Source organism: Pavona decussata, unplaced genomic scaffold, assembly GCF_977016875.1.
Source record: "Pavona decussata unplaced genomic scaffold, jaPavDecu1.1 SCAFFOLD_51, whole genome shotgun sequence".
Lineage (NCBI taxonomy): Eukaryota > Metazoa > Cnidaria > Anthozoa > Scleractinia > Agariciidae > Pavona > Pavona decussata.
In genome coordinates this window covers 5682501-5699926 of record NW_028145473.1, presented here as the reverse complement: position 1 = coordinate 5699926, position 17426 = coordinate 5682501, and the positions used below count along the sequence as shown (strand labels likewise).

The 17426-nt window shown below is 38.1% G+C and overlaps 2 protein-coding genes across 2 annotated transcripts in view; one reads left to right on the top strand and one right to left on the bottom strand.

Annotated features, from left to right (window-relative positions):
- Positions 1–2504: 2504 nt before the first annotated feature.
- On the bottom strand, positions 2505–7857 carry LOC146481234 (AP-2 complex subunit sigma). The gene is made up of 5 exons (XM_085108937.1): positions 7740–7857; positions 7505–7654; positions 5339–5452; positions 4743–4802; positions 2505–4262 (listed from the first exon to the last, which is right to left on the bottom strand). Exons 1-5 carry the CDS (start codon positions 7821–7823, stop codon positions 4161–4163), a joined length of 510 nt encoding a protein of 169 aa, XP_084965063.1. The 5' UTR covers positions 7824–7857; the 3' UTR covers positions 2505–4160.
- LOC146481233 (acyl-CoA dehydrogenase family member 11-like) overlaps positions 7846–17426 on the top strand; it is a 47191-nt gene continuing 37610 nt past the window's right edge. The window contains exons 1-5 of the mRNA XM_085108908.1: positions 7846–8007; positions 11255–11354; positions 12364–12489; positions 13124–13285; positions 13674–13788. Coding sequence (XP_084965034.1) covers positions 7877–8007; positions 11255–11354; positions 12364–12489; positions 13124–13285; positions 13674–13788 — 634 coding nt within the window. The 5' untranslated portion in view covers positions 7846–7876. The remainder of the gene's footprint in view (positions 8008–11254; positions 11355–12363; positions 12490–13123; positions 13286–13673; positions 13789–17426) is intronic.

Genomic DNA, 17426 nt, shown 5'->3' with positions numbered 1-17426 from the left:
TCTGAGTAACTGTGAAATTAATTTTTTCTAGTAAGGTAGACAAAAGCAGTTACAATAGATGGCAGCCATTAATGAAATAAGGTTTTAAAAATCGTTACAGTTGGAGTTTACAGGCAAGAATTAAGCCTATTTTAAAAGTGGTACAAAACATCACACATGGAGCAAATTCATTAAAACAAGTAAACATAATCATGAAATAATCATCTTTCACACATGACGCTGCATATCAGTTATATTTTAGCACATTGTTAATTTTTAATTAAACCGTTATATCCAGTAATGTAATATCCAGATGTAAAGCTAATTAAAATATCAGTCCAGGAAAGAATGTGTTTCCTACTAAGATTAAAGTTTTAAGTGCATTAATTCATGCAGGTTTTGGGGTTTTGACTCGATGATTGGTACATGTAGCTCGAGAACTTAATTATGTCTATCTTAAAAAAGATGAGAAGCTTTGCTCCAAATTGTCTGTCTCTTCTTAGGTGTATATTAAATGAGCACACCTAAAAATTGTCAGGATTTGGAAACCTAAATAAACTGCTGGAAGTAAACGACAAGTATTACATGCTGCTTTCTGGAAGGCCATTAAAATTCTGAATTTGTGTAAAGTTAACTTTCTTTATATTCAGACTGTGTATAGTGCATGCATGCTGTCTGATTACATTTAACTGTAAAGTATGCAATTTGGTAAAATGTAATGTTGCTATTAATTTGTAGCTATTTGTGTCAGGAAATTACTGCAGTTTGTAAATTGGAACTTACAGGATTTGAAATATATTGGGGCAAATTAATATTACATAACTTTATTTTACGAAATGATCGATGTAAGCTGTTTATGTGTGCCAACTAGGCATTGTTCAATTGCTATTTACTGTAGATAATTTTACTTAGTTTACAATATCTTGTACAAAATATTGCATGTTGTTAGCTGTGGTTGCTCAAAGCCCTCTTGTTGTGGTAAAAATAAAAATGAAGGATGGAAACTATGCCAGGGCGAATATTAAATAAATTTAATTAAAGTTGCGGTGATTTGGACTTGAATGTAGTTCTGTATTTCCTTTTTGGCCCAAATTGACTGAAGAGGAAAGCATTGATTCACTTGGAGAGAGTTCCTTCAATAACTATCTGCCTCATCCCAAGGCAAAAGTTAATTCTGGCTTTAGTATTACAGTCAACCCAGGTCACGCGTGAACGATATTTTTGAAATTTGAACGGAGTTTTGAAATTTACATGTCAGTAATTTTGAAAATCGCCAACGAGATTTCAGAGTTTCCGTATAAATTTCCCTAGCTTATTGACGGTATAAAGCTATGAATTTTTCTTTACATTGAAAAATTGAATATTTCAAGAGTAACAATTGTTTCCAAGTATTTTGAATCTTTTTTTCAGTTATTGCGTCTATTTCCGAACGATTTCCAGAGAAATGTCCAACATTCCATTCACACGTCGGACATTACAAAGAGAAATTCGAATGTTCATTTCATTCCTGGAAATACTGTTCACGCATGACCTGGGTTGACTGTAACTCCTCTTTTGTTTTACATTGCTAGTTTTTTTTTGCATAATTCAAGTCCAAAAATGAAATACAGAACATGTTTATACATACCACGAACACCTGTGCCAAAGTAGAGCAACACCGAATGGTCAGTAGCCTGCAAAGGCAGACATTTTTCCGGTTGTTGCTTCTTTTCGCGGGCGGAGAGAAGCGACAGCTGTAAATATGTCTGCATTCGCAGGCTAAATGGTCAGCATAATGAGCCCCTTTGCCAATTGGGTAAGACTGGTGTGACCCCTAGCTGCTACTTCCTGAGAAATGAGCTATAGGAGACTCGTGCGGGCTAGGCCATTATTCTTGAGTGCAGCATCAGGGAACTACATGTATTGCCAATAAAAATTATATTGTTATTGCTCCACTGGCATGTCAAAGAAGGTGCACAAATGTCACCAAGCAGCCTATGTTTCCACTTAGAAGAGATTTAACAACATTACTGAATACGTTCTGTGAATGTGGTTAAATTTGAAATCGTCTTGCCCTCCACTTGGCTTGATTTCCAGTCACCATTTGGGGAAATAAGCCTTTGGGAGGCACACCCAACCCCAGAGAGCGGCAAAAATGGAGCCCAGTACTAAACACCCGAAAATACCATGATAAAAATAATTTTGATCTTCTATCAAACCAACTAATAAAAAGTTCCACATCTTACAACACAAATGTACCGTTAATAATTACTATTTTCGGTATGAAATGTCGAAATGACTTGGGTTACTTTAACAGTAATCAGCATCAAATTTCTCCTTGTAATACCAATGCTTATTCAACCCCTGATGTCATGTGAAAAAGGAAAAAGAGAGCAGTTTTGTAAAACTTGTCTTCCAACTATGTATTTGTTTAGCTACTGGGAATAACAAGGTGTCTTGTGGAAGACAATCCTGTAGAAACAAACTGTACACTACTCTCCTCTGCTACTCTCAACAAGGAACATTGATGTTTAGAAAAACATTGCAATTTCAATTTTTTATTGAAAACAACAATTTACCACTTCTGTACAACACCTGACTACTAGCAATAACATATTATTGCATGTTAATAAATTTGCTATTTCATATGCGTTGTAAAAAGTAAGGCAGTTACTTATTGTTCATTTTAAATAAAAATGAAAATCTGACCCTAATTTGCTCTAGTGAGAAGCAATATCACAAAAATGGTGAGCAAGAAATTGTCCTGTGTTCTGGATACTTATTAATAAATTGACTAATCATTCCCTGCAAATTGTGAAAGAAAAGCTCAAATTAACAGAAGTTGCAAAAAAGACACAGGCTTGGTTATTCCCACTACAAGAGTTCTATGGTATGGTGATGATGTTAGAAGTAATATGATATGAAATATGGGTTCAATAAGGTTTTGAAGCATGTGTTTTTGATTCCATGTTGGATGTTACAGAGGGAACTGAAACAACAGATTTTTCAGGCTTTAAAGAACCTTGACCTTTGCTTCAGTTAGCAACATAACAGACTTTTGTTTCTTTTTCTTTTTTGAAAACTTCCAAATTCATATTACAGATGGAAAACTCTTTCACAGAAAACCCATGTAAGGCCCGGTTCAGACGCCAAACTTTTCATGAGCCAAACCTAATACCTTGAATTAAGTACATGAAAAGTTCGGCGTCTGAATCAGTTGAGAACGGCTGCTTCAATTTGGAACAGCTCAGCCGTTCTGCCTGCCTTGCTCAGCCAGGAACTTCGGCTTTGGAACGGCTTTCATTCAGACGTCAAACTTTTCATGAGCCGAACCTAATGCATAAATTATAACGTATTTCAGATACAGTCTCTCGTAGAGAGCATGTTTTGCTTCAAGTAAATTAAGTTTGGCATCTGAATCAAAAGGCGGGATTTTTGTGGTTTGGGCCGACCTTAATTTGAGTTAAGTTCGGCTCATGAAAAGTTCGGCGTCTGAACTGGGCCTAAGGCAGAAAACTTGTCTAATATGAGTCTGGTAAATGACAAGTTTCTTGTCTCAAAATTATCTGTTCATTTATCTATCTAAAATGACAGAAAATCAGATGGAGAATCATTTGAAATTCACATTAGATGAGAAAATCTGGACAACGCATTTTTGTTTACCATGCAGGAAAAAGACGATTATGAAATTCAACAGCTACTTTTGGGATATGATGGTAACTGGGCCCTCTGAGTCACTTATGCATATCATTTTACTGCCTTCAATTTACCTCAAAATTCATGAGACAGACAGGTATTCCATTAGACAGAATTCCATCTGAGATGAGGTTCCTGTCGTCTAGCATAAATTTAGCTAGTGTAGCAATAATGTTGTTGGGTTTTACTTTTTACTGCTTTATTTACATTCTAACCAAAAAAAAAAATAGCAAAACAATTACAAATTTAAACAAGTTACACAGCAGAATTAAATTTTAAAAAAAATTGTTGGTTTTCTGTTCACTGCTTTACTCCCCACTTTGCGTAAAAGTTATCCAGAAAAACTGTAATGCGCAAAAATGAGTAAGAAATTTTGATTGATGACACAATACAAAAACTATTCTAACTACTGATAGTCTGAGAACTACAATAATTATTGTTATTGAACAGGTATACATTATTTTCTAACTAGCCATTCTCTAATGTTTACAGTCAGCAGAAAGTTATCACTCTAACTGTTGCAACATTTGAAGTTGTTTTAAAACTTTGCTCTGACTTGTCTCTCTGATTTCACCAGCTAAAAACATCTCATCCACAACAGAATACACCTGGATAAACGAAAAGATTCCAGTAATCACTTTTATGTTTATTTTAAGGCTTGACAAAAACCTTCTGAGCAAAATTCAAGACAATGGTAAATTCCAGTGGGGGTATCAAAAGAGAACTTTACACTAAGAAAAAAACATCATATAACAAATTCTCTACCCACCCCTCCCCTTGTAAGATAACTCTTGCTGGTCATACACCTTAAATTAATTTGATACCTCTGAGTTCTTGCTTTTTCTTCACTTGTTACACATTTCTTCCTTTCAAACATGTAGTTGCATGTCTTCGCAATGCAAAACATACTTGTGATTGTGGATGTATTCACTGGCTACAGTGTACTTGTTGGCCAGCCCTACCCATGCAGTTAATTTGTGCCTTTTTGTACATGAAATCAGTTAATTATTTGTTACAGAAAGAAACCTATTTCTGAAGAATTTTCCTCTCAAAAATTCTGTAAAGTGTGAGAATGGAGATATCCGTACCTTGTAAAAGTTGAACACCAAGTCCAGTTCACAGACATTATGAAAGAACTCATTCAACACCTGAAATTTTAAGAAAGGTTCTTTTAAAATCTGTACATTCGATATACACTGTAACATTAATACAAAACAACTACTGAAGACAAAGCAGGCCATTTTTTAGCCCTTTATGTGATGTCAATGTAGGTTGCAAAAGGAAGCAGGCCTTATCAGTTTAACACTTGCTCAAAATACATCTATCCCATAGTATAAGCCATTTGACACTTGTACAGGAAGAAGTGCATAAAAACCTGTATTATTTTTTATTAGAAAATGATTATGAGGCTATAATTTCTTTCTGAAAAATAACAGTGAAAAGACCCTTTTGAGACAAAATTGTTGGGGTTGAAGCTAAATGGGCAAATTCTAGCTACCATCCAAGCAAGCACCAACTAAGTACCAACCAGTTTGTTGTGTGCTCTTTCAAAGTGACTTTTTATAGATGATTATGTTTTGATAACATTCCTCCTCATTACTGTTTTCTCTGGGGAAGAAGCCTATGAGTATGAAGCAAATTAGCCACATTTTTTTGTCTGTGATTATGATAATCTTGCACTAACCTCCACAAAATTGTGAATGGCCTCTAAATAGTACAGGTTGTTATCATGTACATCAACACAAAAACAGAAGTAAAGTCCTGCATAACGGCGATATACAATCTTGAAGTTGCGAAACTGAAACAAAAATTGCGAAGAAAATATTCGACATCATTATATAGAGATTAGAGATGATTAGGTGTCAGATACTATGCAAGGTCATCTTCAACAACAACCCAAAAAAATAATAAATTTATAACATCACACACGGCAAACAGTAAAATAAATTCCAAAAGAATGCCTTACATCCCATGGCAAGGAGAACAGTGAAATATTATGAACCTATCAATGTTAAGCTGCAGGGGAGGACGATGGGGTTGGCCAAGGCAGGGGATTTGACACCAAATTTATTATCTGCCTGCAGCTTGGGAACTTTTGAGCTATTTTACTGAACATTGTACTTCCAGAAAAAATCCATACCCACCCCTTGGAAGGTCATTGGAAATACCTAGGGGGATGGGGTCTCAAAAGCCAAAATTTTAGAAGCAAAGAATGAGGTTAAACTAGAATTTCCTAGGGGGAGGGGGAATGCAAAACAAGAAACCTTTCATTAGGGGAGTATGGATATTTTCTGGAACTGCACATTATGATAGAGTTTCAATAACATTTAGTGACCCACAGATGCCATTTAAGGTGGCCGAATACAGTTTTTTAGTGTACAGGTGTTAGAAGACGTTAGATGGAAACTATGTATTTCTGGACGCCCAAAATTGGTATGGTGAAAGACTAACTAAGAAGGAATGTATTTTCGTATGTCTTGCTGAGCTAAGTACTGTTTCCATGGCAATGCAGCGAACTATTAAACATCCATAAATAGTAGGTTTCCTTTATTTTTAGAAAATGTACTCATTAGATTTTTTCCATTTTTTGTATCCAGAACAACTCACAAAACACTGACACAGTTGCACTATTTTCATGTAATTTTGACAGAGAGATCTCCTGCAAATATTGATTTTGCATTTTAATGTTTTGTGAGGATACCCTCTGTAAGATTTAGATTTCTCTTTGTAGGCGAGTTACGCTTTTAGGGAACTATTTTCATGCCAAATTTCAGGGAATTCTAATGAGCGGTTCCTTAGAAAACAGTTCATTTCCACGAAAACAACCAGTCGCAATTTTTTGGTCAAATGCGCATGCGTGGTTTTACTTGGGTTTAATGGCAAAGATGAAAAGCATGCGAAAGGTCTTGGTGAATGTTTTTTTTTTGCTCGGAAAGAAAAGAAAAAGAGTCCAGAAACGAGAAACTTAGTTATTTAGGATCAAAACTTAACTTATTATCCATTTCATGTGAAATTGAGGGATCACTTTATCGACGGCCGTACTTGCATACCACAACCCTAGCGTGCGCTTAATAGCATCACTTACAGAATCTGTAAAGCGCGAGCAAACTGTGTTCAGTCACCTTAATGGGACAATTGAACAGAAAATCTCAGATATGATTAAATACCCTGTCTCTACCCAACCTCCTCCCTCTGGCTTACCATTAACAGGTGCACTACAATAGGAACAGCCACAAAACAAATGTCTCGTCAATCAATTCGAACCTACAAAATCCACTGCCCGGGCATAGATACCTGTTCCAAATTATGGCAATAAATTACATGGGATTGAGAAATTTGATCTTTGCTTGGGGGGGGGGGGGTGGGGGTAGGCAATTTTTAATGTCCTCAAATGTAATTTAGCCAAGGTTAAAGTCAACACAATGCCGGTCAGCAGTCGCCTCTTGTCATGGCTCAGGGGTGACCTTTGAGCTCTCTGCTGGCTCACCTCATGGTTTGCTTTGCATTTGCTTGCTTGCTGGCCTGTGGAAAAGTTCATTTTGCTTGCTCATGTTTTCAAGCAGATTTATCCTTTGTAGCAAAAATATGCGTGTGGTGGGCTTCACAAGAGTTCTTGAAAGTGCATGAGGCATTTGAGCACTTAAATATGGGTAAGGCATTTGAATGGCTTTTTGGCCCAGGGAGTCAGGGGGGGGGGGGCATTCAGTCAAGCCAATCTCCCAAGGTTCAAATGCATGCCCGAGGTGAAGGGTTGTTGATGGGCGCATTAACTGGTATATACTTACAACCTGCATAACTAAGTAAGGGGGTAACGGATAGAAAATAAATCTTCCCTTGTTCTCCATCATACCTCTACAAAGTTTGTGTGCTTGGCATCTCTGACAGTAACCAAAGCATGGACTTCTTCTATCAGTTTTTGCTTCTCGTCATCATCAAAATTCATGTACCATTTTGCTAGCCTTGTTTTACCCGCTCGATTTTGGATCAAAATAAACCGTATCTGTGAAGTGACAGACACAAATAACTATGATTATTCGAAGTAAAATGCAATGATAAAAATATGATGCGATAAATGTGTCTCTCACCATGATGTGGTAGTAGTTTTGTCGTGAGGCTTGCCCTGTCAAAATTCCAAGATGGCCGCTGTATAGGTAATACCCGCAGTGCATTACGGGCTTTAGGTCAAGAAGAGACTGGGGATGGAACTAAACAAAAAAACAAAATGGAGGGTTCGGGTTTGTCGCGGGTTCGTCCGGAGCACAAGTTTGACGAAGCCTCTCTTCACGAATACTTAAAGGAAAACTTACCAGGTTTTGCTACAAGGGATGGAAGTCTGACTGTTTTGCAGTATAGGTTTGTGTTGTTTTTTTTTTAGAGCTGAGCTCAAGTGTCCGAGCAGCTTGGGGGCAACACCCGTACATCTTTACAAATATTGAACAGCTTCTCTCTTCTGTACATGAGTGATTGTGCTGATATTTCCACAGTTTGAAAACGTTTTCTATAAAAGTGCAGGCTAAAAGCCCTGGCGATCTGAAATCTTAATTTTTTTCTTTCGTGCTCCGTGCCCCGATCGATCATCAAACCAATTGACCCAAATCGACCCACCCCACCCCCGAAAAAAATTGATTACCCCACAACTTCACCACATAATCAGTTGTTTCTTTTTTAATGTATGCCTGTAACAGAAGATGCATGAACGTGTATGCATGGCCCAGGAACAGTGATATAATTTAAAAACCATTCTCCACTTATGGGAAAATTTGGGGTTAAAAGTTAAGCTGAATGTAGAGGGAAGATCAAAAGTTGGTCTAATGTGGGAGATTTGGTGGCCTAGCAGAGTCAGCAGACCTGCCAAGTCCCAAGAGTGAAAAATCTAGAGGTGGACTAAAGAAAACTGGAGACTTTTTTTAAACGTCACCTGACTTTATTATTTAAACTATATCTAGGTAGAAGTTAATTATTAACTTTAGGTAGAAGTTAATAATTAGAAGTTAATTATTAGAAGTTAGTTATTAACTTCTACCTAGATATAGTTTAAATAATAAAGTCAGGTGACGTTCAAAAAAAGTCTCCAGTTTTCTTTATTATTAGGATCCTGTCACAAACGAGTGACCACGAGTGACCACCAGTGACCACAAGTGAGAATAACTTGAAATATTATACTGACGTCATAATGGCGTCATTTTTATCAAACAGCTACTATTTAACCACAAATGGACCATTTTAAAGACACCTAAATAGGTAAATTGATACTGAAGACATTTCCAAGAGACAGGGAGAGAGCAGATGGTAAGAAGGGGGGGGGGGGAGGGGTGTCTAAATTTACCGCATTTCGTTACCTTTTATTCCAACCCACCCCCCTTTTCTCCCGGTTTGCTAATGTGAAAATTTTTTTCAGAAAATAGAATAATTTGAGTGTAAAATATGTTACCTAATTTTCTTGAAGACTTAGTTTCAAGAAATTGAGACTAGCATTTTTCAAGGCTTTATTTCCGCCTTTAAAAAATGCAAATGCCACAGATGTTGCATTTTTTAAATTATAGTTATTTTAATGCGATTTTCCATTTTTCACTTGTCTAGTAGTTATTCCTAAGTAGATTTTGTAGTCCCAAAATTCTCCAAAGGCAAAGTCAACAAAAAAGGGGGGAGGGGGAGGGATTAATAGTAATGGGAGGAGGTAGATTTAGACCACCCCACCCCACATGCCACACCCCTCCCCCCATCCGCTCTCTTCTCGTCCCTCGGAATGTCTTCAGTATCTAATTCACCTATTTAGGTGTCCGAAAATGGTCCATTTGCGGTTGAATAGTGACGGTTTGATAAAAATGACGTTATTATGATGTCAGTATAATAGATCTTTTATGTTATCTCACTCGTGGTCATTCATGATCACTCGTGTGTACTTTTAGACACGATTGATTATTAGCAATTCTGTCAGATACAGAGTGGTTAAAAGCAGATAACTTAGCAGTAAATTTCCGATTCACGCATCCTCTATACGTCGCCATTGCTTGTGAAGTTGTTTGACCCAAGAAAACTTACCCTGGCTTAATGGCACAATGATATGGAAGCAAAAGTCAGAGTGATCCACGTGCATAAATCACAGATTTTTTTAGATTAAAAGAAATTTTTGGAAATATATGTGTAACATGTATATGCACTGCGAATTTTTTTTTTTCAGGTTTTTTTGCAACAGTCTGGTTGCATATATAACTACAAGAATCTTTTCTTCTATTTAAATTTTTGGAAGCTTCATTTCATAAAATACCATTTTTTTTCAGAAAACCAAGAGATTTCAGTTCTTTGTCAGTAGACCGTTAAGTCTCACTCGCTGCCATTTTTATAGTGTCGTCACGCAATGCTTCTCCTCACAACGTTGCGTGACAACAGTAAAACGGCTGCGAGGGAGACTAGTAGACCATGAGAAGAGACAAAAAACCAGGAGGGTTGTCAGATCTGCCCCCTAGATAATCCAGTAGCATCACTGAGAGAGCTGTATATAATGTGGTCATAAGCCATATTATAGGGGTTCTCTTGTAAGGAATTGTATGGGCATTTCACCGGGACAAAAACAAAAGACAATAGTGGCTTTGATAATGAGGTGGATGTGTCATAACGTTCCTCTGTATCAACCATGCTTGACGTGAATTAACCAGGATTGTGTTTTTCCAGAAAATATCCATACCCCTGCCACGGAAGGTTTTTCTTGGGTTTAGACCCTCCCCTCCCTCTGGAAATTTTTCAACTTAGCTTCACGTTTTCTTTCAGTCTTTGAATTTTGAGATACCGCCCCCCCCCCCCCCCACCCCCCTCAGAATTTCTACAACTTTCCAGCCAAAGTATGAATATTTACTGCAACTGCATGTTACATTTGTAGCCCCAGGGGGGGGTACTCCGGATTTCAAGCGACGGGGATGATCGAATGGGAGCAAAAATGAAAACCCCAAAAAATCCCTGTACCAAAAATTAACCCCAAAAAAACCCCATGTCAAATTTGCGAGTCTTAAAAGTTTTCAGAAAGCATTAAATGATATAACACGAAAAATAAAAACATTGGAAATTGAATTTTTGTGTTGTTTTATTCATCATCCCATCTGAAGTTATCTTTTCCGCATCTGGTAGTCATTCTAACAATACTCAAGACACCCAAGAACATCTGCTGTTTCAACAATAACATTATGCAGAATGACAACGCGGCCGGGCTACGCGGGCACTACCACGAATCTTTAGATTATTTTGAATACCTCAAGAAATCCCTACTTAAATCAAGCCACCCAAAAAAATATTTGCCAAATTTTCCTGCCCAAAAAAATCCTAGAATCAAAAATTTCAAACCCAAAAAAATCCTTCGATCATCCCCCTCACTTGAAATCCAGAGTATCCTCCCTGGGTTTGTAGCATTCTTGAAATAGATTTGTAAGGAATTGGTTCCTCTTAAGGTAGAGACAAATTTGAGCCAGATATACAAACAAGATTCCTGTTAAATTTCTAACAAGCACCCTTTTGTACCCATCACCTCAGGCACTGATTTGTATGTACATGTATTACTTGCAGAGCTTTCAGCCAATTGCTTGTGAACGTTTTGCTTTTAAATCTTTAGTGAAGGTCAGTCCAATCCAACATTTTACCTGTCTAAGAATGGAAAAGAATTTGTCCTGAGAAAAAAACCACCAGGAAAGCTCCTCAGAGGAGCTCACCAGGTGAGACATGGGAAATGTGTTTGTCGTATGGTGTATGTTGTAATCCCTCACCCTAGATCATCACCTTGTATTGGACAAAGAAATAAATCTGAGTTCACACTAAGAATCGCACTCATTCCATACAATGATCAAATGATACTCTTAGGGTGATGCCTTATAGCTATCAGTCTGACAGCTCCTGGGAACCCAGAAGTGCTTGAAACATTGTTGATCCTAGGCTTACTGCAGGATGGCTTGTCACAAGTTTCCAGGAGCTCAGAGCTAGGTTAGAGCAACTGACAAGCGTGCAAAAGGTTGTGGATTTAATTCCCTGAAAATTTCCAGAAAAGATGAATATTAATCTTTTTTTTTCTAAAATTATTATCAATTACCAAGTTTGAAATTTACTATATTGAAGTTTCTTTCTCTAAAAAAAAAGCATCATACATTGTAGTCAGCAGAGATACACATTTTTCAATTTAAATTAACCTACAAGTTTAATTTAATAATTGTGTGCATTTAAATATTAAGCTAATATTACTTATTACTGTTTGCCATCTGGCATTTCAATTTTACTTGGAGTCAGGACTAGCTTTCTTATCACAAAATCAAAGAACAACTTGTTCTTCCCAGCTTTTCATAAAAAAATGTTTCACATTTCCCAGACTTTTTTGACATGAAAAAAAAAAAAAGTGACTGAAAGGCGAAAAAACCAATAAAGAAAGTGAGCTCTACAGGAAGTATATTGTTGAAAGACTTGCCAAAAATTAGAGGCAAGATAATGCCATTTGTGGCATCATAGATGGCATTTTTGGACAGTTTGGCTATAAATCAATTTCCAGAGGACAATAGCAAGAAGAAAGCATCCCTAAATTTAAGAATTGCCCTGTTTTTGGAGTCAATGGGTTAATCACTTTGCTGATTACAGACTGGATAAAGGCTACACTCAGTTCTACACTCATCATTAACATGTTATTATTTAGGTTAACTTATTTGAAGTTATTAAGCTACTTTAATTAATTTATTTCAGGTGAAGCGAGAGTTCAGAGTGCTGTCTGCTCTCCACAGTATTTCATTTCCTGTGCCCAAGCCATACTTGTATTGTGAAGATACATCTGTTATTGGAACAGAATTTTATATAATGGAACATGTTACAGTAAGTTCTAAACTCCTATTCAACTGAGAAAGAGTCATATATTGATAATCATGTAATTATTAAAATCTAGCTATCTTAGATTTGCTTCTTATACCGGCCTTATTTAGAAACTCATAAAAGCAACGCAATGAAGTTTGTCCAACAGCAATTATAATATTATTTATTCTAAACTATTAACTAAAGGTAGATTTTAGTTCAAGCTATGCACATACTTACTCAGATCAATCTCGTACCCAGAGTCCTCAGCCTCTTTGGTCAGTGGTTAGTTGCCAGGAGAGACTCTGGAGAACTGGAATGTCTGTTACAGGGCAACCAATCAAAAACAATTTTTTCGAATTCCCCAGAGTCTCACCTGGTAACCAACCGCTGACCAAAAAGCCTGAGGACTCTGGATACGAGATTGACTCAGACAGGTCAAATTCTTAATAAATTAATGCCCCTAAATTGATATTTAATTAATAATAATTATTAAACACAGGAACTCAGAAAAACAGCATGCAATATACCAACCGGTAAGTATATAAAGGGGCTATTTAAAATGAAAAATGATCTAGGTAACACATACTGATATGATCTTAACAAGATCACTTTGGTGTTCTTTTACATAAAGTGACAGAAGTAATTTTTCTTGTAGGGACACATATTCCGTAAACCATATCTACCCAGTCAAACTGCCCAAGAACGAAAAGCTATTTACACTGCCATGATTATTACCCTGGCCAGGCTTCATAGTATCAATTGGAGACTACTGGGGCTTTCTGATTTTGGCCATCAAACTGACTACTTGAGGAGACAGGTAACAACATAATTGTGGCACACAAATATAATACACTAAAATACAGAACTGTACTTGACAAAGGACAGTGTGTCATACACGTAATGTAAATAAGTTTTGAGAAGAATCTGTATAGCTCAAAAGTCATGATACTGGTATTAGTTGATAGTGATGCCAATTGGTTGACTCATAGATTGTACATCATTTATATGGTACATTGATAGTTGGTAAGCTTCAATCCATCTTAGTTTAACTTGCACTTTAATTGATACTGAACATTAAAGATTAGCAAAGTATTTAAAACAATTTTCTGCCTTTGGTTTGTGGCCAATTCCAGTCAATAATCTGCAAGAAGCAGTCCACCTATCCATGAATGCTTAGTTAACTGGTTTGTGTAATTTATATTTAGGTATCCACCTGGGGAAAGCAATACAGGGCATCAGCAACACAGCAGATAAGCGCAATGGAAAAGCTGTTATCCTGGCTGGAAAAGAACATTCCTCCTGCAAATACACAAGAGACAGGTGGGTGCATACATTTGGTTTACTCACACTCACTCACAATGACTGATGGTTGGATGAAGATTGTTAGGCCCAGTGATTTAAGGGATCATGATCTACTGTCTGCTAGGGCTGCCTCTATGCCAACATTTTGCATTACCAAGGAAAGCTGGCAGACCATGTGGTAACATTTTAGTGAGGTTAAATGAAATTTAAACATTCAAGTTTACCAAAAACAAGCATGCAGTTGGCTGGCTGTGGTGATTTGTTTAAATACAATTTCAGTAGCAGTGTTCCTAGTACAAAATGGCAATTGACATTGAGTGCTCATATCTCAGTGTTTTTCTTTTGTGAGGTTTTGCAGGCTTTTTTGGACATATATTTTCTTCCACCGACTATGCCAGTGTCCTCATTCACGATCAGTACATCTGGGTGGGTAGGGCTCATGTGTGGGTCATAGGAATGTGTCAGCAATGGAATACTTATTCCATCTAAAATAATGGCCATTAAGACTCTTGAATAGCCTGTGAGTCATCAACCCACTTTTAATGGACAAAATGCTGGGCATGTACACAAATTCATCCACTCAACCCCTGATCTAAAACCTCTGTGCCTTCAGCTATATGTTCACTCTATGTAACATGTATGTCAGTTGTCCTATTACAGTATCCTCTTCTTAACAGCAGTGAATCTCGTGGTTCACAGTCAAAGCCCAAGTATTAACATCAGTGATACAGAGCAAAAGCCCAAAAGCCCATCGGTAGTTCTTGTAATGCTTAGGCCTTCTTCAACAACTTTAGTTTTTGTCTCTTTACGACCCAATCCTCATCTGTCTGCTGCTTCAGTTGTCTTCCAATTTCTTGAAGTGGCTTGCTTTCTGCTGAAATTATGCTGCTTAGGATTCATTCACAAAAATGGTTGGCAGGTCTTCTCAAGCACACTGGTCTTTGACCCTTGTCCCCTGTTTCACCCTCGTTTTCTTCCTAATTGCTTCCTTCCTCATCCTCCACATCACGTTGCGCATTCTCCAAGCACTCTTTGTTGGATGTACCTATCACATGATCATCTCCACTCCCTCTGTCAACCCCATTGGTAGACTCCCCTGTTTTGTCCTGGTTTTCTTCCTTATTGTTCCCTTGCCCATCGTTTGCATCACCTTGAGCATTCTCCAAACATTCTTTGTGGAGTATACCTACCACCTAATCACCTTCCCTACCTCTGTTTTCCCCACTGGTATGTCAGGTCCGTCGCAGGGGGAGGGGCAGGGGGGGCTTGAGCCCCCCCAGAATTTTTGGAAGTTAAAAAACGATGTGCCAAAAAATGATAATTAAAACAGATTAATCTGCCCTGATCAATCAGTCTTGAACTCTGATGCTGCAAGCGCCTTTTCACAACCTTCAATAATTTGTTTACTACCTGTCAGTTTCTTTCGCTAACAGTTTGTTTTTATATACACCAGCAACAAAGGAACTCCTACTTTGTGAATTGGAAATAAGAACCAAAATGGATCGAAATCAATCAATCTCAAACAGTGAAAGCTGTTGAAATAAACTACTTGTTTTTTAAGACACCCGCTCATTGATAGCAATATAAATGCCCTTAGTTTATAAAAAATTAGTATTCGCGCGTTGTCGAAAGCTACACAAATATGTCCTCTCAAGAGCAGAATTCTCCTACAGTTGGATTCTCACTGCCAGCTTCCAAATTTAAAAAGAGGAAGAAAAATTTGTCCTCATTTGTTTACTTCCTCCGTCAAACGAGGAATAAGGAATTTACGCGGTAGTCCGCGTAAAAAAAAAGACCAAAACTAAACTGCATACCATAAAGTGTGACGCAGGTGCAAAGTTATTGATTTGCTTACTAAATCTACTGCTTTTTTATGTTCTCGTTGCATCTTAAACTCCCTAATCTGTCTGTTTTTTGGGGTGACGGGCAGGGGGGGGGGGGAAGTAGTTTTGTTTAACCATTTTGCTCGGCCCCCCTAGTTATTTTAGCCTCGCTACGGGCCTGTATGTGCTACATTATCATAGTAGGACCAACAGCCACTCTTCTCTCACACATCTGCACCTCAACTAGACTGCTTAATTTTGCCTTCAACCCAGACAACCTCCTCATGAGCTTCCACCACAGTGGTCTCCATTTCCAGATCTACCCCTTCTTGCACCTAGTTACCAGCTGTGCCCTTTCTCCTTTCTCCTTTTTCCGAGGTCCACTTTCTTTTTCAGCCACAGATGCTGCCTTTATACTTCCTTTATCTTTTCTCTGGTAGAGACACAGATTGTTAAAATGAACAACTTTGACCGTCTCGACCGTCCTCCAACTTCCCTCACCTGGTAAGTAACATGGGCAACTTGAGCCACAATCTCATACAGCCCCTCCCACTGTTACTGGAACTTGCTGGCTTTAGCTGTAGAGTATAATGCAGTCACCATTTTGAAAAACTGTGTGTCACACCCCTTTGTCATATGCATCTTTCTACTGTCATTGAGCCACCTTCAGGTTTTCCCTCACATCCCGGTATGTGACCTCTAAGTTAACCCAAAGGTCAGCAGCAAAGTCAGAGTATCGGCACTCATTGTCCATAACTCCACTAATCATCACATCTAGGGGTATCCTCATCTCCCACCCAAACTGTCACATTACGTCATCGCCACGTGCTCCCATTATGCATCGGGAGATGAAACTCTGGTTGTTGTCGGCCCGCCATGTTGAACGTGTGTGAAAAAGTGTAATGCCGTTGTGTTTAAATTAAAAGTCTTAGAAGCTATTCTGTGACACAAACATCAGCTCAAATGGTATGTGTCCCATGGAAGCATGAATGCTGCTTCTGTAAGCTATTATACAGCAGTCCACACCTGTTGATTATCTTCCACTCTGGCCTTTAGGTATTGTGTAGGTTTTCAACTTGTCCATTGCCCTCAGGGTGATATGTAGAATATCTTCAAACACTTGGGACTCAATGCCCTTGATCACATTGTATGCTGTTGGGCCCCCCACATCTGCAAATGCTGTTTCTCACCAGTACTTTTGCACAAGTTGTATCCTGAGCTCCCAGCATCCTGCTCCCAGCCGTGGAAGTGCCTCCTGCTGGCTTTAAATAAAGTACTCCCTTTTGTAGCTCTTACAATTCAATCTGTGCCCAGATTTCTATAGAAGCTCTACTCAAGGGCTGGAGTCCCTCAGTAGTAGGTTTTGTCCACTCCTGCAACAACTGATCTACGATAGGGCCAACGTCTGGATTCCCACCTTAAGCTTGTGTTACCATCCCAGGTGACCAAACATTTGTTCCATTGCACTGGTTTTGCCCAGACGGTGGTGTGCTAGTGACTGCAGCCACCTACTGTGCAGAAGGGACACATAATGGGTGTTGTCCATGCCTAGGCCTCCAGGACAAAGAGTCAGCATTGATATGTAGTTTTCAAACCAATGTTGAATTTCATAATCATACTCTTTGTGATGTTCAAGCCAATGCATCACTTGCCCTTGACGTTGTTTAAACGACATCAACCAGTCTAATGAGTGGTTTTCACTTTGTAGGAATTTCCAAACCCAGTAAATAGTGACAGAAATGGTCTGCATAGGCCACCAAAGCAACCATCTCCAACTGAATAGTGCAATAGTTCTTCTCATATTCATTCAGGGAGTGATTTCCATAAGCAATC

What these genes read in the sequence shown, in the direction of transcription:
- LOC146481234 (XM_085108937.1), bottom strand. Translation starts at nt 7,823, where the DNA reads ATGCACTGCGGGTATTACCTATACAGCGGCCATCTTGGAATTTTGACA. An exon ending in CCATTCACAATTTTGTGGAG is followed by an intron (nt 4,803 to 5,338) that starts GTTAGTGCAAGA and finishes TTAAAATTTCAG; the next exon opens with GTGTTGAATGAGTTCTTTCA. An exon ending in TGGTGTTCAACTTTTACAAG is followed by an intron (nt 4,263 to 4,742) that starts GTACGGATATCT and finishes TCGTTTATCCAG; the next exon opens with GTGTATTCTGTTGTGGATGA.